The 27,481-nt window shown below is 39.2% G+C and overlaps 1 protein-coding gene across 2 annotated transcripts in view; it reads left to right on the top strand.

Annotated features, from left to right (window-relative positions):
* The window catches only part of TBC1D1 (TBC1 domain family member 1), a 186,881-nt gene that overhangs the window by 65,712 nt on the left and 93,688 nt on the right, over nt 1-27,481 (top strand). For both annotated transcript variants that reach the window (XM_077815752.1, XM_077815751.1), the window contains exons 2-8: nt 4,180-4,713; nt 8,491-8,580; nt 14,285-14,389; nt 15,076-15,208; nt 16,766-16,857; nt 20,640-20,750; nt 25,921-26,049. In XM_077815752.1, the coding sequence (XP_077671878.1) occupies nt 4,180-4,713; nt 8,491-8,580; nt 14,285-14,389; nt 15,076-15,208; nt 16,766-16,857; nt 20,640-20,750; nt 25,921-26,049 (1,194 nt within the window). The remainder of the gene's footprint in view (nt 1-4,179; nt 4,714-8,490; nt 8,581-14,284; nt 14,390-15,075; nt 15,209-16,765; nt 16,858-20,639; nt 20,751-25,920; nt 26,050-27,481) is intronic.

Genomic DNA, 27,481 nt, shown 5'->3' with positions numbered 1-27,481 from the left:
AGAATATTGCTTTGAGTCTCTCTCTGTGTGAATTGCTTTGAGAACAAACTCTGTCTTAGAATGTACTAATGCAATTAGCAGCTTGCAAGTTTCACACATAGAGGGAGAGAAACAGTACCACAAACCAAGAGACCTCTTAATTAGTAATACCCTGGAATTTAAACTGTGGGGAATCAAACTCATTTGTGATTTTAATACAGAACTTCTTTAATATGATCAAACACCAATCTAGAAAGGGAAGAACACACAGTCTGGCATATTAAATAATAAGCCTCACAACACCCTTGGAGGTAACAAGAACTACCATCTCCATTTTACATATGTTAAAACCAAGGCACAGAGCTGTCTAGGCCCAAAGCTGCTCAGCGAATTAGTGGCATAGCTGGGAATAGAATTTTTAAGTCCTGACCCATTGTCTTTTTCCTGTATGTATGATTTAACTGATTTAAATGTTTTAGAATGCTATTCCAGACCTCCTGCTGCAGCATCAGCAATCAAATTTTCATGAACATAATCATTCTGAAAGTGGCTTTAATCCTAAATTTCTTCTTTCACTAGATGAGATCCATTTCTGTAGAAAATTATGTATTCGTTGGTCTTTTGTCAAAATCACTCTGGATTGTTAAATACCTGGCAGTATTCTCTGCTGGATGAATACACTATGGCAGCAGGTTTGTGTTTGTTCTACAGCCTTTGTTGCTGATATGATGATATAATCCTTTACTGAGAAAGAACACAAAGCAGTGTGACATAATCAAGTATGGTATACACTATATAAATATGAGCCTAGCAGACCATTGGAAGAAGCCTTGCATGTGCTATTCAGACAGCAGACGTGATTTCCAACTATTATTGATTCAGTTCATGTTAATAAATTAAAATATTGGCCTCTGATAGTAGTTGGGCTTTTGTTTATAATTTATAGTTTCTGTGGATCATAACTGAGTATTTCCTAACGTGAATTCCATGAAAATGGTGGAATGTTTCTTAAATTAATTTAGATAGGACTCCCACTGTGTGGAATTATAGAATTATATGACAAAAGGAATTATTTTGTTTCTTTCTAACAAAATTACTTTCTGTCAAAAACACTTTGGTCTAATGGTAGAATGTGCTACTATGAAGGTTATCACAAGTGTGCAAGATTTGCCATTAACCTACCAATAACATTAATGCTTGGCATTCCTGATTGTTTTGTGGCTACTGTTATATTCTAGAATGTTATTTTTCTTTCCTTTTTGAGTTTGAACTTGATACTAACACTTGGTGTGAGCTGTAGAGGCTAGGGTGGATGAAAACTGAGGATTTTTTAAAATTAAATTATTAAATTAAATAGAGGTTTAATTTAAAAATATAAACCTATTTAAAATTAAATTTGAAATTGGCATCTTATGTCAGACCTAAACTGATTATAATCTATTAAAATCATTTACATTAAATACAAAAAATAATAGTAAGCAGTACATATTTGCTGCTAAGTTTTAAAGAAAGTCAAACCACTGAACTGGTGGAAGTTGCTGGCTAAGCATCTGGAGCTGGAGTTTGTTGAAGGGTTAAACCAACTTTTGACAGCAGTCACCTCTTTTGTAGGGGCAGAGAGAATAATTTCTTAATTTCATTTTATTCAAGTAGATCATAGAGTCTTAAGTTTAAGGCTAGAAGGAACCACTAGATCATCTAGTCTGACTTCCTGTATACCACGGGCACCCACACCGCCCAGCACCTGCACACTAAATCGAACAACTGAAATGAGACTAAAGTATTATACAGTTATGTGTCACTGACAGAAAATAGGAAAGACTGAGATACACCAGAGCTCGAGGTTCCCCTAATGACAAGGAAAGGATTAAGTGAGATATACCCAGATAATCCTGGCAAGCGACCCACACCCACATGCTGCAGAAGAAGGTGAGAAAACCCAAAGGTCACTGTCAATGGGGATATATTCCTTCCTGACTCCACATATGGTGATCAGGTAGACCTTGAGCATGTGAGCAAGAACCAGCCAGCCAAGCACCTGAGCAAGAGAAACTTGGTGCCACCTCAGAGCTCTGGCCTTCCCCATCTCCATTGTCCCATCTCTAGTCATGTCCATCCCTGATGCTTTGAGGAAGGAATTGTATTTTTTAAAGAAAAACCCTCCCAGAATACATTGGGGCAGGCAGGTGGAGGGGGTGGAGGCAAGCCCTTCCTGACTCCTGCTGAAACCCTGAAGCATGAGCTTTGAGGAACATATGAAAGCCAGAAGTGAGCCCCTTGAGCCCAGCCCCCTACCATAATAAGCAACACCATCATACAATTGCACTCATAAATTTCCCCTTCTCTCATAAAACTAATTTAAGTTGTTTGCCCCCACAACTCCTATTGGGAGGCTGTTTCTGAACCTCACCTTCTGATGGTTAGAAACTTTCTAATTTCCATCCTCAATATGTTCATAGCCAGTTTATATCAATTTGTTCTTGTGCCAACACCATCCTTTAGTTTAAATAGCTTTACACTCTCTCTGGAATTACCTCACTAATATATTTATGCAGAGCAATCATATCCCCTCTCAACCATTTTTTTGCTAGACTAAACATGACAAGCTCTTCCAGTATCCTCTCATAAGATAGGCCTTCCATTTCCCGGTCATCCTGGTAGCTCTTCTCTGCATCTGTTCTAGTTTAAATTAATCTTTCTTGAATATGGATGACCAGATTTGTTTATTCCAATTGAGGTCTTACCAGTGCCTTGAACAATGGTGGCTCATAGTTATCCTGTAATTGACCACCACACTCAGGTAGGTCTCTGTTGCTTTCTACTAAGGAGCCCCCAAGTTGCAGCAGAAATTTTTAGTGCATGATCTTGCATTTAGTACTGTTGAATTTCATCCCATTCTGTCACTCCAGTTTTCAAGGTCATCCAGATCTTCCTGTATATTTTTCCGATCCTCCTCTGTATTAATCATGCCTCCCAACTTTGTATTCTCAGCAAAGTTTATTTGGACGCTCTGACTTAACACACTAGTTTACCTCAATGACTATTTCATTCAAAGTTTAGAAACCAGTTGGGAGCTGAAAAAGCAGGAAACTAGTTTTTTCTCTTCTAATCTGTGAATGAAAACTAGCTGTGGGAGGATGAAACCTACTAGTTCTAAAATTTTCAATGACATGGTGACCTGAAACCATCAGTGCAATTCATTAACTATTGATGATACTTCCTTTTTTAATAAATCAGTTTTAAATGCAAAACATTTTAATAAACTTTTCTTCTTGGGGCATTTAAAGTAGTTTTATTTAACTAATAAATACATTTTAAGTGCTGGTTTTTGCACATTCTTTATTCATTCAGTTTCCAGCCAAACAGAGCTTGACACAAATCAGAAGTATAAAATGAATCATCTAGTACAGTGGTTCCCTCAGTGGAATCTCCTTGGGGTCCACCATAGGTTATTCAGTAGTCTGTCCCTTGACCCAGGACTAGAACACACTGGAACGGTGTTCTGACACTTTTACTGCATGGAGAACATAATTTTATTCTCTGCACAGCATGGTGAATGATGCATTTCTTAACATAATAAAAATGTAAAAATTGAGGATCTGAATAAACATAAATTAAGCTGTATAATTGCTTAAATAAATGTGTATAGATATAGTTTATTCTCCTAGTTAGCAAAAAAGAAGCACCAAAAGTCGTCTAAAAGCTATAATTAGTTGCAAATCAACCTGTTTTAATGGTTACCAACCAATGAGAATCAACCTTTCTTCAGGCAAATAACTAAAATGTACAAATGCAGAACACAATTAAAATTGATGATTTAAATCAAGGTTCTCTGCTTGCTGATTTAAATCACCATTAAAATTTGTGATTTAAATTGTTTTGATTTAAATCAGTCCAGAGGCTTTTTTGGAAATCCTTAGCACCTTGGAAGATCAGGTCTCTTGTTAGGGAAGCAAATGAACCAGTTTTCATCCTCCCTGCAAGGTTTTCTATTGAACAGTATCTAGCTGCTAATGCACATATTGTTTGAGATAAATTCACGATGTCCCCAGCTGATCTCTCAGAAAAGGAGGAACCCAAAATTAGTGGCCACTTGGAAATTGGAAATGGAAATTTGACATTAGGAGTCTCCTTTTAGCATTCCAATGTCTTAAGCATGAAGAACCATTTGTTGATACTGTATTTTTCTCTTTCTCGTAGGTGCCTGAGATTATTAGCTCCATTCGACAGGCTGGAAAAATCGCTCGCCAAGAAGAGTTTCAGAATAATCTATCTGATGTTGAAGACCCTTTTTCCAAAAAGTTTGAGGTGTTGTTCTGTGGACGAGTGACAGTAGCACACAAAAATGCACCCCCAGCACTAATAGATGAATGCATCGAAAAATTTAACCATGTTAGTTGTACCAAAAAATTGGAATTTAATTCATTGTCCCAACAACGCGAAACTGCCAATAATTCCGGAGGATTATCATTCAGTGATAAATTGCGATCTGTTTTCCAACCCTTGGTCAGTGAAGAAGAAGAGAAAAGGCCAATTAGGAAATCTTATTCTCAGCCTGGGCTGCGTTCCTTTTCTTTTAAGAGGGACTTTCAAGATGGGAGTTGCAGGAGTAACAGTTTTGCCAGCTCTTTTGATGAAACTGAGACTTCGCTGAACCTAAAACGTCAACTTAGCTACGGACACAACGTCGTGCAGCCAGCAGATATTGCAGGAAACCGGACTATGTTATTCACGGTAAAACAAATTGCAACTACTGCAAGCATTTTATGTCTCTTAACACTCGATAGGAAATACAAAAGAAATGTCCTGAGAAGATAGGAGTTCCTCCTTGAATAACTTTCTGCAGTTATTGGAGCTTAAGTTACACATACAAATGTACATATTTCTTTGTAGAGTTTTATCATTCAGTGTAAAAACCTGTTTTACATTGTCAAAGTATATTAAGTGAAATGGTTTAAAACAGCACCACATAAAACGTTGAGCTTCAAAAATACAAGGTTGAGAAATTATTAGAGAATATTATTGATAATGGTCTGATGTAAAGGCTGGGACTAACTTTTATTATTTCTGTGATATATATATATATATATATATATAGTGTGTGTGTGTGTGTGTGTGTGTGTGTGTGTGTGTGTATTATGCTAAATAATTACAGCAGAAACAACTTTATAGGTGAGAGATGCTACCTATTTAGAGCACAGGATCTTTGGAACTTGGCTGCGGGCAAGCACTCCTTTTGTGTCCCATAACAAGCAGTTTAGTTAAGGTGCTTCTGCAGTTTCACTGCACCTACTCCCAGTAGTAATCGGTGCGTATGTGTAATTGTGGGTTATTACAGTAGTTTTGAGCAGACTGTGGTTGAGGTTGGCACCAGGTTGACCTGTTTATATCCAAAATTCACCTAGACAGCTACACCCCTGCTGTGGTAGGCCACATAGTTTAAGGTCAGGATTTGAAGGGAGGTATAAGTTAGTTTTGCTTCGCTTTCCTGCTATATTGCAAATAAATTAATGTTTACTATATTCTGTACAACACTGGTTAATGAGAGGTAGTATAGTAGACAATATTTTGGCTGGTTATCTTGAGCTTATCTCTTGGGTACATTAAGAACTTGTGTGTGTTTCTTTTGGCTGGCTATCCCTGGAGATGGAGGTGGTAAGAGAAGGGATGGTGGTTCTGTGTTTTTTAGTACAAAGTTTTTTTAAATACAGTGCAAAGTTTAGTGCAAAGTTTTTTTAAATACTTTTAAAATGTAGGCCTGGTCTACACTACAGAGTTAGGTCGATGCTAGGCAGACCTAACCATGTAAGTATCTACACTAAAATTTTGCTCCCTCTGATGTAACTGCCTCGCTACGCTGACTTAATAACTCCATGTTCACAAGAGGCATAAAGTCAGTGTAGACACTGTGTTGCTTACATCAACTGTTACTGGCTATCAGAAGCCATCCCACAGTACTCCACACTGACAGTGCAATCAGCATAAGCGGTCATGATGAGGATGCACACTGCCGACAGAATGAACAAAGTGTAGACATGCACAAACAATGTAATTACTGCGGCAACTGTATGCGATGTAAGTTAGGTCGACTTAATTTTGTAGTGTAGACATGCCCTTAGATTGTGTCAGACTAAATTCATAGGGCTTTCTTATGGCTCTGAGCCAAGACCTTCCCTGTTGTAGTGGAGGAGATGCACTATTTTAACAGGGACCCCAGAGACATTACACCTGCAGAATGGAAGTGTAATCATTATGTCTCGAGGGATGAGCTTAGGGACAACAGTAGCTATGACTATTCTAGAACTTTTGCTCTGCAGCTGTACACTGGCTTTTTCAGGGAGGTAAATTGGAGATGTGGGGGGGAAAATGTGTATGCCCCACTAGAGCCGTACCTTATGCACCATCCTTCCTCGGGGCAGGTTCTGTCACCTTGAAAATACAATAGCCTCATTTAAAATAATTAAGTCTTAGTTTTTAAATGAATACTGTTTCAAACTATTAGACTATGGCAAATATTTGCAGGATGAGGGGAGAATGCAGAGGGAGATATTTAGCTCCAACCCCCCACCTGGTGAACTTTGGGACTTAAGTAGCACTTTAACTAAATTGCCACAACGCTGAAAGAGGTGTGTAATTTAAACCCCAGTTTGTGGAAACTGAAAATTTTGACTCGAACCTCAGTGTGCTTCAGACTTGAATGTATAGAGTTAGCCACCCAAAAAAGTGGCGTGACTTTCAGATGTGGCTTCTTTTTCAGCTTTTAACTTTGGTTACTTTTGCCTGGTGGCTTCCTAGTCTCCTAATATTTCACAAAGGGTGTTTCTTTAATATGCGAAGTTGGATTTCTTGTGTCTGGTTGGAACGTCTCTCAGTAGCAGGAAGTGAAATGACTTGGTCAGGGGCTGCAGTATCCACCATCCCATAGCTGATCACAGTGCTGGGGTTCATTGGTTAGCCAATTAATATTGATCAGTCTTGAATTAAACTTTATTTACATGCAGTGGTTATTGTTGTGACTTCATATGAAACATATAGTAGAGGCTGAGTATTTGACACATTAGGTGTTATGAAAAACATTTAAACTAGGATGGTTGCCAATTCCCTTGATCTGGCTGGAACAGTCTCTTGTTTTAATAAACCATCCTGGGAGATTGCTATCCTGGCCAGTGCCCTAGGTACAGTGATGCACTCCTCTGACAGTGGCAACTGCATGAGGTAGAAGTGGGAGCTAGTCTCCTGCCGCGAGAATAGGCAGCCAGCAAAAAACAGAGGAGAGGTCTGCTGAGTGGCAAGGAGATGAATGGCCTCCCACCAAGCAAAAGAGGTCAGCCCTGGGGGTCTGCAAAGGAAAACAAGCCATGGGGACAAGGAGATGGTGGGAAGTTTTTTGGAGACTAAAGAAAGAGAAAGGGTCAAGAATGAATCCATGGGGAAGTGCTTAGAACAGACAAAATAAGGAGACCCAACTCTCCTCCCCTACACTCTTGGATGATTCTTTCCAATAAGCCAGGTGTCTGGGATGCACTGGATGGTTTAATGTACATTCTGGGAATTGTAGGTGGCTGTAGTTGTTGGGTTTAGTTTGTTTTTTTGTGCATGTATGGAGATTCCACCTTCCTAAGAGGAAAACAGCCTAAAATTCACCAGGCTGCAGATACAATCTTCTGGCAACTAGGAAGTAGCCCCCCAGAGACTTGGCAACAATTTTGCAATTTAAACATTATATCTTGGCCCATGTCGAGTCTCATAAAAAATGGTGAAAAATCATGAACAGCTGTTTCACCCTTAAAATTAGTGCCTGTCTGGGAAAAAATTTCCTGTTCACACCTGGCAGTGCTTCTCAGCAGCTAGAGGGTTACTGCTACAAAACTGGTCTACGGCTAAATGTACTCCAGTAAATCAAAATGTACTCCAGTAACCTCATTTCTATAGCTTGAGATACGTTGCCTTTATATTAAGTACTATGTAAATCTAACAACACTTTAAAAAAAATATAAGTGGGGATTCGGTCAGCTTCCAAGCCTGCCTTTCGATATCACTGCAGTTTCATCACATAACTGATTAAATTGACATGTGCTAAGGTCGTGGGAAAACTGTTTTTTTGTAGAATCACAGAACTATAGGGTTAGAAGGGACTGCAAGTGTCATCTAGTCTAACACCTTGCCAAGATACAGGATTTGCTGTAAGTATAGTTTTGCTATTTTCTAGTTAAATGCAGGTCCTTTAATTTTTCCTTTGCCTGGTAAACAGAACGAAATTCCAATTCAATATTTTACAATGCTATAAATTTAATAGTATGTGCAAGTCCAACATTGCATCAGTTTTTTCTCTCTCATGCAAAATGTGGTGCGTGTTGTACTATTGTAATTTAAATCTACATTGAGTCAAAGTGTAGAGTGGAATAAATTTTGAGATTTCTCATACCCAAGGAACATTTTTTAGTTGGAACAAATTTGACATAATGTTTCTTGAAGCTAAATGTATTCCTCTTTTTATTTAACTGTTTTTAGATTGGGCAGTCTGAAGTTTACCTCATCAGTCCTGACACGAAAAAAGTAGCACTTGAGAAAAGCTTCAAGGAAATATCATTTTGCTCTCAGGTAAACTGATAGTGCATTAATTTTTATGGTGGTTCTGCCATTCATGAATACTCATTGATTCTCCCCTCCCAATTCGTTCCAAGTGGATCCCCAGATGTCATGGGTGAGTAGACCCCTTGGCAATCTGTAATTTTGTAAGGCCTTCATTTCTTGTTTAATGTTTAGCCTTGTAATGTCTGAGGTCAAGACTCTCTTCTCTGTGCAATAAAAAATTAAGTGGACCGAATATCCTGTCAAGTTCTGCTTTCTGATTCCAGAAGACATGATTCACTGTTGTGCAAGTACAGGGTTCCCTCGGCTGTATGTGTGTTATGCAGTGCATTATCAGTCACTGAAATAGAAGGCATAAACAGTGCTTCAGAGTTAATTGAACACTCTTCAAAAATAACAGTCAAATTCAGGTTACTTTTATTTTGTAGACCACACAGATATATACAGTTATTGCACTCAGCTCATAGTAAGGAGGTGCAGAGATACGCTACCCCAGCAGGAGCTGGTGAAGGCTGATGCTATGCCTCCAGGGTTATAGAGGGAAGATGGACGTTGTTTACTGTACAGTGATCCCCAAACTTTTGAGGGTCGCGCCTCCCCTTATTCCAGTCCATGCACCTCCGAGGCCAGGAGTGGCTGTGGCTCTGGAGGGATGGAGGCGGGGTGCAGACAGGGGCAGGGGGGCGAGGCTGTGCCCACAGCTGGGGCTGGGGCCGGGTCAAGGCTGGGGGTGGAGGCCAGAGCATAGCCACAGCTGAGCTGTACTAGGGGCTGGCAGCTGGGCCCATGGCCAAGTGCAGCTCTGCTCCCGGCCCTGCCCCCAGCCTTGGCCCGGGGCCACGAACAGAGCCGAGGCTGGGGATGGGGCCAGGCATGGGGCTGGGGATGCAGCTGGGGGCAAGACCAAAGCAGAGCTGGGGCGGGGAGGGGCTGGGTGGCGCTCCCTCCCCATCCCCTGTAGAGGCTGGCCTGAGCTCCACCACGCCCCCCTGGATGTTCCCCCATGCCCCCTTAGGGGAGCGCGCCCCACAGTTTGGGGGCCTCTACTGTAGGGCAACTAATTCCACCTCTGTATAGAATCAGCTTTACTGGCCATCGCAGAAGAGCACATGACGGTGGCCCTGCCCCTTTTGAGGAGACTAGTGTGAATTCAGAGAAGACTTTGCACTCAGGAGAGCACGTTTGATACTATATGTTTGTACTGTGGCAGAGTCTAGGAGCCCCGTCATGGAGCAGGACCCCATTACGCTAGGCACTGTACATACACAGAACAAAAAGACAGTCTCTGCCCCAAGTAGCTTACAATCTAAATATCAGACAAGAGACGACCGGTGGAATAAAAAAACAGTTTCACAAAGAAATAATGAGATAACACTGGTCAGCATGATGGACAGTGGTATCAGCAGTGCTTAATTTGTGCCAGGGCTGAGCCACGGCACCTCTCGGCTTGGTAGTTCATAGTCCCAGCACCTCTTTCATTACAAATTAAGCGCTGGATATCAGCACAATAGCTGCTCTACCGTTGTCAAAACTTTTTGCAGGCATCACAGCAAAGGGGCGTTTTACGGAGACACTTGAAGGAGGACAGTGAGGTAGTTTTGTGCACGTTTACAGGGAACTCCCATGTGTGAAGGGCAGCGGGGAAGGAGAAATCCAAAGATGTTTGTTTTAAAATTTAACAAATGAGTGACACAGGCTGGCATCATTGGCAGAGGAGAGGCAAGACCTCTCAACGGTGTATGATAGGCCATGAACGGCTTTGAAAGTGAAGACAAATAGTTAATTCATTCTGATGGAGAAGGAGAGCTAGTGGAGAGATGCAAAAAGAGGGTGAGATGGTTGAAAGTGCCAAATGAGGAAATGGCTACCATCGTGCCTGGGCTAGTGTGGGCATGCAGAAGGGGGCTCCTTGCACCCTCTCCTCTACTTTCCTTGCACACCTGTTCAGTGCATGTGCGCTAGTTATAAAAATAACAGTGTTAATATAACTAATACCCTTTGAATCAACATAGTGTCCATTGAAGAAAACTTCCCACATCACAGGAGAACCTGAACCCTAACCTCCCCTCAGGCCACTTTCTCAGCCAGAATCCTGAATCATTATATAAACTCAAGATCACTAAACTCTGGCTCTCTCAAACCAGCAGAGGAAGTGAATTCATGACTTAAGGGTCCCCTCAAGCCTGAAGAATGCTTTACTGGCTAGGTGGTTTGTCAGTTAGGGATACTGGACATATACACAAAAAGAACAGGAGTACTTGTGGCACCTTAGAGACTAACAAATTTATTTGAGCATGAGCTTTTGTGAGCTACAGCTCACTTCATCGGATGCATGATGAAGTGAGCTATAGCTCACGAAAGCTTATGCTCAAATAAATTTGTTAGCCTCTAAGGTGCCACAAGTACTCCTGTTCTTTTTGCGGATACAGACTAACACAGCTGCTACTCTGGACATATACAGCTTCTCTTCATCTCACTAGGAGAGGGGAGGGAACAGATTACTTCACTCTCACATCCATGTGTGGCCAGCCACAGAGCAGTATCACAGTTTCCTTGGAGCCATAGGCGTAGTTTGATTTCTGTATTTGAGGGGGTACCTCCAGTCAGACCAATGGGGCTGTGTACGGGGTGGAGGGGGCAAATTCCACACCTTCCCGCTTCTTGCAGTTTGGGAAGACAACGGCTGTCATGCCCTCCCCACAAACTATGATAATGCTTGGAGCCTGTTGGCACCTACTTCTGACTCTGCTGTTAGCGCTGGGACATGGCTGCCACTATGATACAAGGCAGGAGGCTAAGGTTGCCTGTCCTAGTTGCTCTGCTCTGCCTGCTGTGTTCTTGTTCTTAGAAGCAATTGGGATATTGAAACAAGCACATGCTCTCAAAGTGGAAATCCCGATTACTTTAATACTCTGCCTTGCTCGCAAGTATTAGTCTTGTGAGTCTGGCAGAGTTTTTAGTGATGCAAGACTCCTACTGATCCAGCCCTGATCCAGCCAAGCACGTAAGCCTGTGTTTAACTTTGAGGTCACCTTGAATTTATGGGAATACATTGGTGCTTAAATTAAGCAGATGTTTTGTGCTTTGCTGGTTAGGCGATGAGAAGCCTGGGAGGCCTTTTGTTTCACCGCCTTTACCACTCAAAATCGAAGATATAGGGTGACTGCGTTTTTGATTATGAACAAGGTGAAGTTTGTGAATTTGTTAGTGGATTGCTCTGCAGAATAGTTGGCATGTTCATAGTGTTACAGCCCATGTTAGTGGGCTGATGTATGTTTGGGGAGCTTTAAGAAAACAAGCTGGGGTACGTTCTGGCTACTTGGTGAAGGGACACATGCTGTGCTTGCTGCATTAGTCAGCAATTCTTTTTGAAAAACTAGGGCATTTTTTAAAGTGTTTGTAATGAAGTGAAGGACACTACCTACTGAAGAAGGACTGCTGGTGCCACCTTAGCATGTTTCTGAAGTTTGTTTTTCTGTAAAGATGGAGATCAAATTGTGTTCCTTCTTTACACCAGACTTATGATATTGTTCCATCTGAAGCATGGTTAGGGATATGTCTGCTAAAATAATTTTGGAAGTGTCAGGAGAGGCCTGCTCCAACAGTCCATCAAGAAATGGAACTGATTCTCTTTTAAAATAAGTAAATAAAATGTGTCCTATAGCCATAAAATAGGCTTTAAGACCAATCTAGAAATTGAAGAGTACTGTGGCCTCTGAATCCAACAGTCTTTGCTATACACTGTCTACCCAAGCTTGTAGATAATAACATAGAAACATAGGAGTCCTTATATCACTGTTTATTGTAATTCATCAAGTTCAGAAAACTGCTTCCAGGAGCAGAAAAATACTTGATTCTTCTGAGGGACTTGTCTGTGGAGGGGAGGAGAGGGTTATAAAGGATTCCTTCCAGCCTGCTGTAGGTAATCTACTTATACTTTAACATATTCCAAAGAATACTGACCAATTCCAAAGCAAATCCTATTTAGCAGATTATTCAGAATCAGTATAGAATTTCCATTTTCCCAGATCTAAGTGTTATACCACAAGACCCTGGAATGGAACTCACTCAGACTCAAGAAGAGTTTTTACAGAAATAAAATTTCATGAAGTGTGCAACATTCTGAGTAACCAACAGAAAATTTTTATGAGTTTCATCTTGATCTTGCTAATGCTGGTATACAGTGGGAGTAAACCCTTTTGAAGTCAATGGAGTTGCAAATATATATATAGGGGAGGTCAAAATCAAGCCTTATTATATTTTCTGGAAAGCATATTTTCTGGAACTGACTGTCAGATATAATAACAATGGGCTCTGCAGTATACACCCGTAAGAGAGCTAGCCTGGGCGTTTACAGGAAATTAGAATTTAAGAACCTGAGGCCTCTAGATCATTTAATTGTCTTTCTAATTAATATCTTCTGTTGAAATATTAATGCCAAATGTTTGCGTTTGTCATAATACTTTTTCCAAGTGGTATGAGTATGCAACTATCATATTATGAGAAGTTGGATATCTACATGTATATTAAATTATTTTTCTTTATTCAGTTGGAGCTTGATGAAAGGTTATTAATATTTATAGCAAGGACATTGTGCTGTTCACATTATTTTATGATTACTAGCCTTGCTCTGCTACATATACATGCTGTTGTTTTTGGTGCTCCTGGCCAGTATGTGTCCAAAAATATTCATGTTCTATGATTTTGGTATCCTCATGATACAGTGACAATCTTGAGTATTCAGCAATTCGGTCAACATTGATAGGGAATACCAGAGAAATGTCTTGTTTGCTAATATTCAAATTAGTTATAACTGATGAAACTCACGTTTTTCTTGTGAATCTGCTCCTGGTTTTTGGTTTAACAAATCACATGCCTCTTTTCTACTATCCTTAATGGAAGGTTGACTTTAATATGCAAAACCCACTTGTGGCATGACACCAACATGAAATTGACCAACTAGTAACAGGTAGGTAGAGGTACAGATACATTTGTATTCATGAAATAAAATAAATTGTACAAAATGTGATTATATTTCTCTCCTGCATCCTTTGTACACTGCTTATCAGAAGCCCTGATCTTGCAAAGACTTTTGTGCATGCTTAATTTTCTACACCGAAAGTAGCTGCACTGAATTCAGCTGAACTATTCAAATCGAGTAAAGTTAAGCATATGAAGAAATCTTTGCAGTATTGGGGCTATCACATTGTGGGCACTGCCAGAATAATGTAATATGGGTTTTGTTTCCAATTCTTTGGCCTGATTCTGCAATTTTTCCTCTTTCTGAGATATATGTACTGACAGTAGTTCAATTGAGTAGTAAGTACTACTGAATTTGAGTCAGAGTCACTGAATTAAGTCCCCAGTGTGGATGCAATGTCTTTGGAGGAGTTTTAACATTTACTGCAGTACATTGGAGATCAAACTTAATCTGGTCTGGTCATGTGGTCATGCATTTGTCTGTTCATGCAGGTTCTTCCCCAGCAGATCCATTACAGTTTGCTACATTTGTAAATGAGTAGTTATGATTTAAATATATTTACAAGATCCTTTAGTAGGCTAGATGGTTTTTATATAGCTGGAATGAGATAGTTGGTTTACCATGATGCTGTTGGACGTCTGTCTAATGTGTTGGTGTGATAATTACATGTATGAAATCAACTTGTAAACATGACTGACTTTGACTCTTTTGTTACTACTTCTTTTGTGCCAGGGTATTAGACATGTGGACCACTTTGGGTTCATCTGTAGAGAGTCGTCAGGAAATGGTGACTGCTACTTTGTCTGCTACGTGTTTCAGTGCACAGATGAAGCCCTGGTAAGAGATGCAAATTAAAGGCCTGATATCATAAGGTGCTAAGCTTTTTTATTGTTTGATCTCAACTCCCATTGCATTTATAAAAATGTTCTCAAGATTGCAAACTGTTAAGAAACTGAATTTTTGTTGACGGCAGAGGTTAGAATATGTATCCTATTCAAAATAAATATAACCTCCTACGCTGGCATGCCTGCAGTGGTCATAGGCCATGGAACACTTCATACTTCACCAAGCATTAAATCACGTTGTATATCGTGGGTTTTTGTTTGTTTTTAAAAATTAGAACTTCCATTAAAATGAATGGAGAGGTCTGATTACATTCAGTAGGTATATTGGTTTTGAAAGCCAAACCCACAATCAGAAGGTCAGTATCTCAGGGGTGCCCTGCTCATTATCCTAACATAATCCCAAAACAATGAAGATATCCTTTTTAAAGAGACTGACTTTGTTGGGTTGAAAACAACACCAACTTAGTGTAGCAGAAATCACATTTAATTTCAGGTTTCAGAGTAGCAGCCGTGTTAGTCTGTATTCACAAAAAGAAAAGGAGTACTTGTGGCATCTTAGAGACTAACCAATTTATTTGAGCATAAGCTTTCGTGAGCTACAGCTCACTTCATCGGATGCATTCAGTGGAAAAAAAAATTTAATATTTTAGCCTTGATTTCCTCTCTTGTTCTCGTTAGGTTGATGAAATCATGATGACTTTGAAACAGGCTTTCACTGTAGCTGCTGTGCAACAAACCTCCAAAGCTCAGCTCCAACTTTGCGAGGGATGCCCTATGCAATGCCTGCATAAACTCTGTGAAAAGATTGAAGGTAAGTATTAAGCAATGTTGACAATGAAACCTCTTGAGAATGTATTCTACCTAGCTTACTTACCAGAGTGATATTTTTATGTGTGAACATTGATCTAAAGGAATACACATTTTTTTTAAACCTAGGACTGTATTAACTTTGGACACTTGAAGCCTGGTCAGTTAATTAAAAAAATAGCTTTAATACAGTATAAGATCAGAGTACTAGTGTCAAGAATGATCAAATAAAAGCTAAATTGATCATACTGTGTATTTACTTAATTTTTAAAAATAAATAAAAGTTAAATATAATTGCATTGAAAATTACTTGGTTCTTGAATTTATAAACAATAAAAAAATTGGAAATAACTTTTAAATGAACTTTTAAGGAATATACTGCCCTAGCTGAGTACTGCATGTTCTGTTAATGAACTGAGTTAGATAGAGGTGGTGGTCTGCTATCAAACATGATCTCAAACATTGGATCCCTTTAATGTGTTTGACCTGTACTTCTGCTAGAAAACAAAGTAATTGCAGCTTACATCCATTGTACAGAAAGTGGCAAAGACATGAAGTCAGGAACATTTTGCATTTCAGCAGATTTCACAGCTAAGAATTTAGCCATTTAGAGGCAGGGCTGGGGTGAATGAGGGACAGCAACAGCTGTCAGATCAATGAAAAGCCACAGTAGCTTGTTGGACCAAGACATATCTGGTATTAATCTGTAGAAACAGGAGAATTTCTAGAACTACACTACCCTGTACTTTGTTTTGGCCTTCAGCTAGCTATGATTCTGAGAGCACTAAAAGGACAATTGAGTCTGATTGAATATTATTGTCCACCTCCAGCTTGATGGAGAAGTGTATAAACCCCACAATCAGATGCTTAACAATTACAGAAACCTGTTGGTGGCTAAAAAAAAAAAAAAAAAAAAAATCTAGAAAAGGAATTTAATCAAGGATAAGAAAAGGAAGAACTAATGAGAGCCACAGGGTTGTCTGCTTTTAAATATCAGTAAACGAATTCAGCAAAAGAAAAAAGCTGAAGAATACAGTATTTCACGTATCTTGGCAAAAGTCTTGAAGAGGCAAATTACAGACCAAGGCATATAAATGAGAAAGTACTTAGTAGGAAATATATTTTAAAAAACCCCAAGTCCCCAAAACCTATACTGCATAAAACCTCAATAAAGAGTGTGTTGATAAGCCGCAGCAGACTCTAGGTTCATTCTGTGTTATAGGATCCTGCTATCTTCTAGGTCAGCTAAGAAGCCTAATCCTGCACTTTATCCCAGCAAAACTCCTTGTTGCAAAAGATTGCGTTTCCCCATTTTACATGCATTATAAAGTTCATATTTACAGATTGATGTAAGTAATTATATAAAACAAAGTACACTGCTTTTAAATATATATACTACAACGCCCATCTGCTAAAGCTAATGCAGATAACTCATTTAAATAGTAATGATTATACCTCTTATTTAAGCTTCTGTTCATATCATATGAGTAGTATATTGTATCAGTTTAAAGCTTGCTTATTACAGTATTTGTTCAATTTTTCTTGGGTCATCACTTATTAGGACTACATCCTTCTAAAGCTAAACTAGAACTCCAGAAGCATCTAACAACACTAAATAACCAGGAGCAGGCCTCTCTTTTTGAGCAGGTTCAGGTAATGTGTGTTTTTTGTTTGCTAGTTTTATTTCTAAGTTAAAAGTTACATTGCTATGGTTTTTATTTACAATCTGTGTCCAGCATGAACGCTTTTATTTTCCTGAGAATTGTTCTTCAGCTTCTTACAGTATTCAGTGACAATCTAGAAATCTCCCTTTGTTTTAAATTCTGGGTCATTCACTGTTGTTTCTAGGGCTGGTCAAATCTTCAGTCTAAACTGTTTTTCTGATGGAAAACTGGATTTTTGACTAATGAAATTTTTACAAAAAGTGTCTGTAGAGAACTTTACTTTTCATCAAAAAATCAAGTGCCAGAACGTTCAATTTGGAGATGTGAAACGTTGTTTTGACACCTGTGATCAAAACAAAAGGTTTTGATGTTCCTGAATTGATACTTCATTTCAGCTTGGTTTGTTATTCTATTTAGACCTGATTCTAAATTAGGGCTGTTAAGCGATTAAAAAAATTAATTGCAATTAATCGCACGATTAATCACGTTGTTAAACAATAATAGAATATCATTTATTTAAATATTTTTGGATGTTTTCTACATTTTCAAATATATTGATTTCAATTACAACCCAGAATACAAAGTGTACAGTGCTCACTTTATATTTATTTTTATTACAAATATTTGCACTATAAAAAAAAAAGAAATAGTATTTTTCAATTCACCTAATACAAATTGCAGTCTCTTTATCATGAAAGTTAAACTTACAAATTTAGAATTATGTAAAAAAAAACCAACAAAAAAACCCCTGCATTCAAAAATAAAACAATGTAAAATTTTAGAGCCTACAAGTCCACTCAGTCCTACTTCTTGTTCACCTAGTCAGTCAGACAAACAAGTTTGGTTACAATTTGTAGGAGATAATGCTGCCCACTTCTTGTTTACAGTATCACCTGAAAGTGAGCACAGGCGTTTGCATGGTATTGTTGTAGCCAGCATCGCAAGATATTTACGTACCATATGTGCCAAAGATTCATATGTTCCCTTCATACTTCAGCCACCATTCCAAAGGACATGCATCCATGCTGATGACAGATTCTGCTCGATAACAATCCAAAGCAGTGTGGATGGACACATGCTCATTTTCACCATCTGAGTCAGATGCCACCAACAGAAGGTTGATTTTCTTTTTTGGTGGTTTGGGTTTTGTAGTTTCTGCATCAGAGTGTTGCTCTTTTAAGACTTCTGAAAGCATGCTCCACACCTCATCCCTCTCAGATTTTGGAAGGCACTTCAGATTCTTAAATCTTGGGTCAAGTGCTGTAGCTATCTTTAGAAATCTGATATTGGAACCTTCTTTGTGTTTTGTCAAATCTGCAGTGAAAGTGTTCTTAAATCAAACAACATATGCTGGGTCATCATCTGAGACTACCATAACACAAAATATATGGCAGAATGTGGGTAAAACCATGGAGCAGGAGGCATACAATTCTCCTCCAAGGAGTTCAGTCACAAATTTAATTAACGCTTTTTTTTTTTTAACACGCATCATCAGCATGGAAGCATGCCCTCTGGAATGGTGGTTGAAGCATGAAGAGGCATACAAATGTTTAGCATATCTGGCACGTAAATACCTTGCAATGCCGGCTACAAAAGTTCCATGCAAACGCCCGTTCTCACTTTCAGGTGACATTGTAAATAAGAAGCAGGCAGCATTATCTCCCATAAATGTAAACAAACTTGTTTCTCTTAGTGGTTGGCTGAACAAGAAGTAGGACTGAGTGGACTTGTAGGCGCTAAAGTTTTACATTGTTTTGTTACGGAGTGCAGTTATGTAACAAAAAAAAAATCTACATTTGTAAGTTGCACTTTCATGATAAAGAGATTGCTCTACAGTACTAGTATGAGGTGAATTGAAAAATACTATTTCTTTTGTTTGTCATTTTTAGTGCAAATATTTGTAATCAAAGGTAATATTAAGTGAGCACTGTACACTTTGTATTCTGTGTTGTAATTGAAACCAATATATTTGAAAATGTAGAAAAACATCCAAAAATATTTAATAAATGTCAGTTGGTATTCTATTGTTTAACACTACCATTAAAACTACAATTAATCATGATTAATTTTTTTATTGAGATTAATTTTTAATTGCAATTAATTTTTTAGAGTTAATTGCATGAGTTAACTGCGATTGATCAACAGCCCTAATCTAAATATTTCAGTTTGTTGAACCAAATCAAACTGGTTTGGTTTTGGAGTAGTTTCACATTAATCTGTGTCCTGCTGAGTTGTGGTGACTCACGGGAGTAATAGTTTGGGACTGTGGTGCATCATGGGAAAAGTAGTTTTATCAGGAAGAGAATGGGAACATAAGGCACATGGAAGCTCAGGCAGACTCACTTTAATGTGGAACTAATCCAAAACTAAACTTTTTGACAAACTGGAATATTTAGATTTGGGTCAGCCTAACCAAAAATGAAACATTTAGTTTAGTTGAGAAACATAGTAACTCCTGGGTATTTGGGGGCTAACTGGCACTAGTGCCTCAGCTGACTGGGCATTTCTGTAACCTAAGCTTGTCTTATTGCACTGAGGTCCCTAAAACATATCTGTTGAAGATGATTTTTATTTTATTGTAAGGCTGTAGAAATAATCCACTGGATAAAACATAACAAAAAAAATCTGTCATCTCTGCACTTTTTTAATTCAAATTTTGGTGGTCTGGGATTTTAGATGCAGTGAGTCCTTACAGCTCAATATGTTTTCCTGATTTCCATTTTAGAGATAATTATCTTTCTAAAAATATTTTCCGTAACCAGAGTTGCTCCCAGTCACATTTTATATTTGCTCATAGTATATCCCCTACATTATGTATGTAATTGTGAGAATTTTGGGAATTTAAAAAGCTTCACCTTTGTGATATGTACTACAGTAGGTTATCATTTTAAAAATATTTTCTCTTCTAATAATCCTAAAGGCTAGGTGGAAATCTGAATAAGCAGAGATAAATATTTTCATCTGGTCTCCCCTCTGATGTTCCTTAATAATAGATTGCACCTGTTTTAGGACCAGTGCATTAATGCATTCTAAACTCTCTTGTGGTTATAACTGAGTATCTCTATAACCAAAACAACATTTAGCTAAGTTGGCAGGTATACTTGCAATTAATTAATTAAATTAACAGTAATGATTTTTTTTCTAAATGTTTTGAATATTTTGGGGCAAAATATAACAGTTGCTTTGGGTATTTATTTTTAATTTAAACTACTTCAGAGCTTTAGGATTAAAAACCAATAGCAGGATTTAAAATATAAATTTAATCTTTGAAATCTGGGTACTTGCCATGTTCTGCTGAGGTGCTTGTTACAAAGGTGAAGTTTTATATAACGAAAATTGGATCCATAGTAAAATGGTCAGATAACTGAGAGAGAAATATTATATATGCACTACAGAGGTAAAACTATAATTTTATTTTGGAATCATATTGATAAATGATATTTATACTGAGAATTATTCTAGCTATGACAATGTTATACTTTCTAAAATATGCTTCAAATGACTTTCAGCAGCTGATATCTGCTGCTGTTAGTCACAATATTGTGTGGTATTTGTGAAATATCGTTAAAATATTGATCTATGTTGCTGCATTGCTTGAATCACTGGCGTCCTCTAGTGGAATTATACAGCAGCATCAACTAGATTAAACTATTCAGTGTGCATTAACTACCCACTGGCAATCACAAAAGTTAAAACAGAGGGGAATAATTTTAAAGCTGCTATATGAATGCAGCTCTTATTTTTCCATGTGTTTGTTTGTTTCTTTTAAAGAAATTAAGACCAAGGAATGATCAGAAAGAGAATGAGTTGATTATCTCTGTTCTAAGAAACATGTATGAAGAAAAACAGAAGGATCATGTTCACATTTGGGAAGCAAAGCAGGTATGTGAGCTTTCATTTAAAAAAAAAAAAAGTCTTTTTCCTTTCCTACTAACTTCTCAATGGTGAATTTCCATCTTTGTATTTAAGGTTAAATTAACACTGAAGTGAAAGCCCACTTTGCTTTTTCCTGGTGGGATATTTATTATTTAACGTGTTTATTACAGTAGAGCCAACTGAGTGTGGGGTCCCATTGGGCCAGGCACTGTGCAAACACAGTACAAAGACATGCCTTGTCCTGAAGGGCTTACAATCTAAATAAACAAGACAGACACAGGGTTTGGGGAAGGGGTAGAACACAGAAACAGAGTGAACAATGGGTTGGCAGCAAATGTCATTTTAGTCCCATGATTTTTTGGGGGGTGAGTTTACTTAGGAGGGGATATTCTAAATGGAAAGAAAGTGAAGTGGAGGGGGACAGGGCAGAGAAAGCCAGGGTAAGGAGGGGCAGGTGTGCAGTGAAGCTGAGGTGGAATCACTGAGGGAGGGAGAGCTGGAGGGTTGGAGCAACAGCCACTCAGCAGTGGGCAGAGAAAGTCCAGTCAGAATATACTTGTATAATCCCAAGTGCTAATAGCAAGGGGGGAAAAGATATAAACCCTTATGCTTTGGGGCATAAGAAACCCACTTGTGGCACTATCCACTATGGAGTCTCTTGTACCTTCCTCTGAAACATCTGGTACTGGCTGGTACCAGTCTAGATGGACCACTGGTGTTTGCAGTTAGTCTATTCTTATCTTCTCAATACAGTGGATATAGAAAACATTCAAATGAAAATACTACATTCTGTCACAGTTACTATTTACAGCTGAAGCATATATGTGTAATTTCAAAAAGACTCAGCTCTCATTTTCTGATTCCCTGTTAGTCCCAGTAGAGTTCAGTGGTGAATCAAGCCTGCTGGAATTTATCCTGAGGAAGGACAGCTGAGGTTGCCAGTAATATGGGGGATATTTCTTTGTTTGTGTGGAAATATCATTGAGACTGATGCAAACAGAGGTTGTTGTTAAACACTACTGCAGAACTGACAGAGGAGACAGTGTTCTTCACTTGAGAAAGGAAGGACAAAACTACAGTTCAGTCTTTTTAGTCTTTGTCTACACTAGCACTTCTGTCGGTAAAACTTTTGTCGGTCAGGGGTGTGAAAACAACACCCCCTTGACTGACAAAAGTTTCACCAACAAAAGCACGGTTGTGGACAGTGCTATGTCCACGGGAGATGCTTTCCTCCTGACATAGCTACTGCTGCTCGTTAGGAGTGGTTTAATTATGCTGGCAGAATACCTCTTTCCTGCCAGCATAGAGCGGCTACACAGGAGATCTTACAGCTGTGCCGCTGTAAGGTCCGTAATGTAGACAGAGCCAAAGAGTCTGAAGGAGCTGGGAGGTAACCAACATTACATGCAATATGGGTAGAAAAGAATGTGGGCAGATTGCCCTTCAAATACAGGTACTGTGGCCAGGAATCTCCCCAGTCTCGCCAGACTTAGCACTTCCCCCTCTGGCCGTGGCAAGGCCTGGGGTAAATCAGCCCCACCCTGGACAGTGTTTGTCTTCCCTCTCTGTGTTTACTTGTCAGTATTTTCAAGGTAGGCCTCAGAGCAGGCCCAAGGAGGGTCTCCTCTACCAAGCAAAAGGAAAAAAAATTACAAACACATTTCCTGGCCCCCTTGCCGAGGGGTGCATGTTGTCATGTTGTTGGCCCCGGGGTGTCAGTCCTTCCCCTAAACAGACACTCAGGTTTAGTTTTCAGAGTAACAGCCGTGTTAGTCTGTATTCGCAAAAAGAAAAGGAGTACTTGTGGCACCTTAGAGACTAACCAATTTATTTGAGTATAAGCTTTCGTGAGCTACAGCTTATGCTCAAATAAATTGGTTAGTCTCTAAGGTGCCACAAGTACTCCTTTTTTTTTTCAGGTTTAGTTATTTCCCCTATGGGGAGGACAGCAGCCTCTCACCCTGAAGAAGCCTGTCTCCCTACTGCCACTAGCCTTGCAGCAGCTTGTCTCTCCTCCCTCTCTCTCACCAGAGGAGGGGTTTTAAAATATCTCAGGCATGGATGAGTTTTTAAAAAGAGACTAGTGATTTTGAATGTCTCAGTTTTGGGGTACCCAATCTGAAATATCTTAAAGGGGCCTGATTTTATAGAAAAGGCTGAGCACCCCCTGTGCCTCTGAAAACCAGTCCTCTTTAAGGTGACTCAATCTGGGCACCCCAAAACGGAGGCACCCAAAACTACTAGTCATTTCTGAAAATCTTGGTCAACATTTCTTTCAGTATCTACCAATAGCAGGAAATGTACTGTAATGCCTGCTCCAGGCAGTCTCCTCCTGCAGGCTAGGTACACAGTGAACACACGGGAAGGTCAGATTCATTGAAGTCCCTACGTGAAACAGCCTGGAACTCTGCTCCCTCTAAGTATTCAGACTTAAAGCATGAAGTAATTGTAGAGGCATCACCCACTTCTTTGTGACTAGCTCTGCATTTATTTTGATCTCTGATCCTTTTATTACTTACTGGTTAATGTGACAAAGTTCCTCCTCTGCCTTGGTGGGTCCTGCGCTTATTGGCGGATTTGCGCGCCTCAGAGGTTCACGGCAGCCCTCCACTTTTCCACTTTTGTGGCTCAACTCTGCCATTCACTCAGTTAGCCTCATCACTGGCCAGCATGGGGAAAAGGAAGAAGAATAATCCACACGATCTCTGCTGATCCACCTAGTGGATCGGGGAACAGGCCAGAGACCTTCCCCTCTGGTGGAACCCGCAGGCCAGGTCAACTCCTCCGGTATTAAGTAGGGAGTTGTGGGGATGGAGGGATGGGGGGAACTTGGGCCCACCCTCTACTCTGGGTTCCAGCCCAGGGCCCTGTGGATTGCAGCTGTCTACAGTGGCTCCTGTAACAGCTGTGTGACAGCTACAACTTCCTGGACTACTTCCCCATGGCCTCCTCCCAACACGTTCTTCTCACCACAGGACCTTCCTCCTGATGTCTGATAATACTTGTACTTCTCAGTCTTCCAGTCGAACGCCTTCTCACTCTCAGCTTCTTGTGCCTCTTGCTCCCAGCTCCTCGCACGCACAGCACAAACTGAAGTGAGCTCCTTTTTAAATCCAGGTGCCCTGATTAGCCTGCCTGTCTTAATTGATTCTGGCAGCTTCTTGATTGCCTGCAGGTGTTCTAATCAGCCTGTCTGCCTTAATTGTTTCCAGAAAGTTCCTGATTGTTCTGGAACCTTCCTAGGACTTTGAGTGAGTTAGCTGCAAGAACGCATATCACTCCCCCAGGGAAAAGGGACCTACTTAACCTGGGGCTAATATATCTGCCTTCTGTCACTCTCTTGTAGCCATGTGGCCTGACCCTGTCACATTAATTATTAACGTTGCTGAGAAAGCAGGAAGAAAACTTCACATTCTTGTTTTACGATTTACTGTTTTTGTCAATTCTTCAGTCATTTGCGTGTCTGACAGAAATGTGTGGACTTAGAAAGAGCAGCGTGGGCTGAGGTAGGACAGGAGGAAATGGTGTTTGGGTTTTTTTGTTAACAGATGTGAAATATTTTCATTTGGGATTAGTGCCAATTATTTTTCTCAAATAGTTTCAGATTCTAAACAGTTAGAAAGTGGGTGTTTAAGAAAGAAGAAGATATCTTAATATAAAAACTGTGTGTGGATTTTAATGCTGCTGAGACATGCTGTAGTCTGTTTTTTTAGCTCTTGAAACCCAAAAATAATAATCTGACGCTTGTAAAGATGCCAAAGATGTAGCAGCAAACTTGATTTGCCTCTCACCCAACCATTCTTCTTAGTAGAAAATGTCATATCTACTTTGATCTTTTATCTTCAGAGCTGTGGAACAGTAAATACCTTTGGACTTCATCTCTCAAGATGAATAACCCAAACACCCTGAATTTTTTGCCTTCTCTCCTGCATTGCTACTCACACTTGCTTTCTGGGTGAGGAATCCTACTCAGGTTCTCTATGTTAAATTGGAAGAATTTAAATTTAAACAGCTGCAAGAGATTTCATAGAACATTCATATTTTTGAACCAAACGGTTCTTTTCAAAATAAGTGTTTTTCACCAGAAAACTGCAAGGTCTTTTTAAGTAAATGGCTTGCTATGTGGGGTTGAGGAGAGTTGAGTCAGAGGGAAAAGATTGAATTCTCTGTTTGGGGGATTGGAAATAGGATATAGTGTCATTTTGTTTGAACTGTCAACAGCCTGGATTGGTAATGACCAAAACTTACTGCTGTCAGAGAGCTGTTCACTTGTCCATTTGATATCAATTGGTCTAATGCATTCACATCTCTGATACTGTTGCCATTGTGTATATCTGGCACTAATGCTGGGAGCCTCAGGAGAAAAGTTCAAGATTTATTGGACACCGAGAATTACTCTTTGGTCCATATAGTTGATAAGACTAGGTTAGGTTTGAGGCACAACATTTATCCCTCCATTCCCATTTCTGTGGTGCTACACCCATTCTGTGTTCAGTTTCCAGAGCTGTCTGTCTTTCACAAGCACTAAAATTGGCCTTAAATTTCTAACCAAAAAAAAAAATCAGCTGTAAGTTGACTGTCATCCGTAATGTGGAAGTGTTCCTCATAGTGATATATATATATATATGCAAGAGTTAAACTTTGTGTGTGTTCCTGGACCTCAGTGCACTCTGCGTTCGAAGGAATGGAGTTGGGGGAGTGATATGTTTTCTAGCAGCTAACTCACTCAAAGTCCTAGGACACGATTGCCATGAAAAATAAAATAAATAAATTGGGCAAGTCTAATCTGAGGTGTTAAAATAAATAATTCCCCCACGACATCCCTGAATCCATTCCTCTTGTGCTTACAGATGATATAATTGTGCTCTGGCATTGAGGTAAACATGTGAAGAGACATATTTTTTGTTATGAAATACAATATTCCTGGTACTCACTATACTTCACTTAACAAATAAATGTCATTTGGAAAAGAGATTCCCAGATCTAGTAGTAGGTTAACTCAATAAGCTTCAGTGCTGTTATGCTAGTAGAAACACAATGCATGAGAGGATTCAGAGCTTAGTACAGTTTTGGTTTAGAAAAGCTTGGAAATGTGCTACTAAGATGTCTAAAATCTTACATGGAGTTTTGTTCTATACAGCCCTGTATTTTACACCTGCTTTCTTAAATATTATAGGCTTCACAGCCTTCTGGAGAGACTACTGGAAATGAGATGCCAAGCAGTGCTCCCAGGTTCAGACTAGATATGTTGAAGAGCAAAGCTAAACGGTCACTAACAGAATCATTAGAAAGTATCTTGTCACGGGTAGGTATCTTTATTTGAATTGACTTTTTTTGAGTGACAGACACATAGTGTACATCTACTTTTGTTTCCTTCCAAGGCAAATTGTTGAACAATTATTAAAGACAGTTCCTGAAATACTTAGGTGAACATGGGCTTTGTAATGAAAATCATACCTTTCTAAGATGGAAGAAGAGAACAGATTAGTGGATAAAGAAGCAGTAAATATAATTTTAATGTGGGCTTTTCAAAAACATCACAAGAGGCTATAAAGGAAGCTAAGCAGTTATGGCATTAGCAGTAAAATTCTCTCATTGATTTAGAAACTGGATAAGAGAAATAGAAAAATCTGTTCAATTTTTAACATAAGGAAATTAATAGTGGGCTGACCAAGGAACCTTAATAGGACAGATTTTTAAAATAATATTTATTAATGACATGGGGTGGGGAGGAGACAATGTGGTGGCGAAAATCTGTAGATACCACAGAATTATTTGTAAGTCAGGCCTATAGAAGATTAGGAGGAATTTCAGAAGGCGCTTACAGAGATAGGTATTTGGGCAATATGATGGAGGATGAAATTCATTGTAAACAAGTGGCAGGTGATAAACATTGGAAGGAACTCTTTGAACCTTTACACACTGATGGTCTCTCAATTGTCTGTAAACACACTGGAAAAAAGATGCAGATATCATGGTCAGATGGCTGGCAATATTTGCTCAATACACCGCAGCAGTTAAAAAAACAAATAAGATATCAGGTTGTATTAGGATAAGAATGGAGAAAAATACTGAAAATATTATAATGCCACCACTTAAACCTCTGGAACCCCTTCTCTCTGAATACAGTTATTTTGGTCTCTAAAAGGAGATAGCACAAAGTAGAGAAAGTCCAGAAAATGGTGTGACAAGAATGATTAGGGGCTTGCAAAGATTTCTGTATGGAGTGAGATTGAACATTCAGGACCATTTAGTTTGGAGAGGTGATGGATAAAAGTTGACAAGATAAATTTTACAAAACAGTAAATGGGAGAGAAGATTTATCATGGAGTGCCATTTATCCTTTCTCATAATACAAGGACAAGGAGACATTCAATTAAATTAATGGCAGGTCTGCGCTAGAAGTGTTTTGCCAATTTAGCTATCCCTGGCAAAGTGTTCTTAGCATGGATGCAGTTCATACTAGCAAAATTGAATTTTTACCAGCATAGCTTACTACAGCTTCCCACACTGAAGCAAACTAAGCTCTCCCAGCAAAATCACAGTTTTGCCAGGATAACTGTGTCTACTCTGGAAATTTTTGCTGGCATAGATATATTGTTTACAAATCACACTTCATCACTTCCCTGACCAACATAGCTATCCCAGCAAAAGATTATCATGTAGATCGGCCTAGGATGATAAAAGAAATATGCCCTTACACAACATATGATAACTAATGAAGATCTCTGCCATGA

This window comes from Eretmochelys imbricata, chromosome 4 (assembly GCF_965152235.1).
Source record: "Eretmochelys imbricata isolate rEreImb1 chromosome 4, rEreImb1.hap1, whole genome shotgun sequence".
NCBI lineage: Eukaryota > Metazoa > Chordata > Testudines > Cheloniidae > Eretmochelys > Eretmochelys imbricata.
This window is presented reverse-complemented; position numbering and strand designations above follow the sequence as displayed.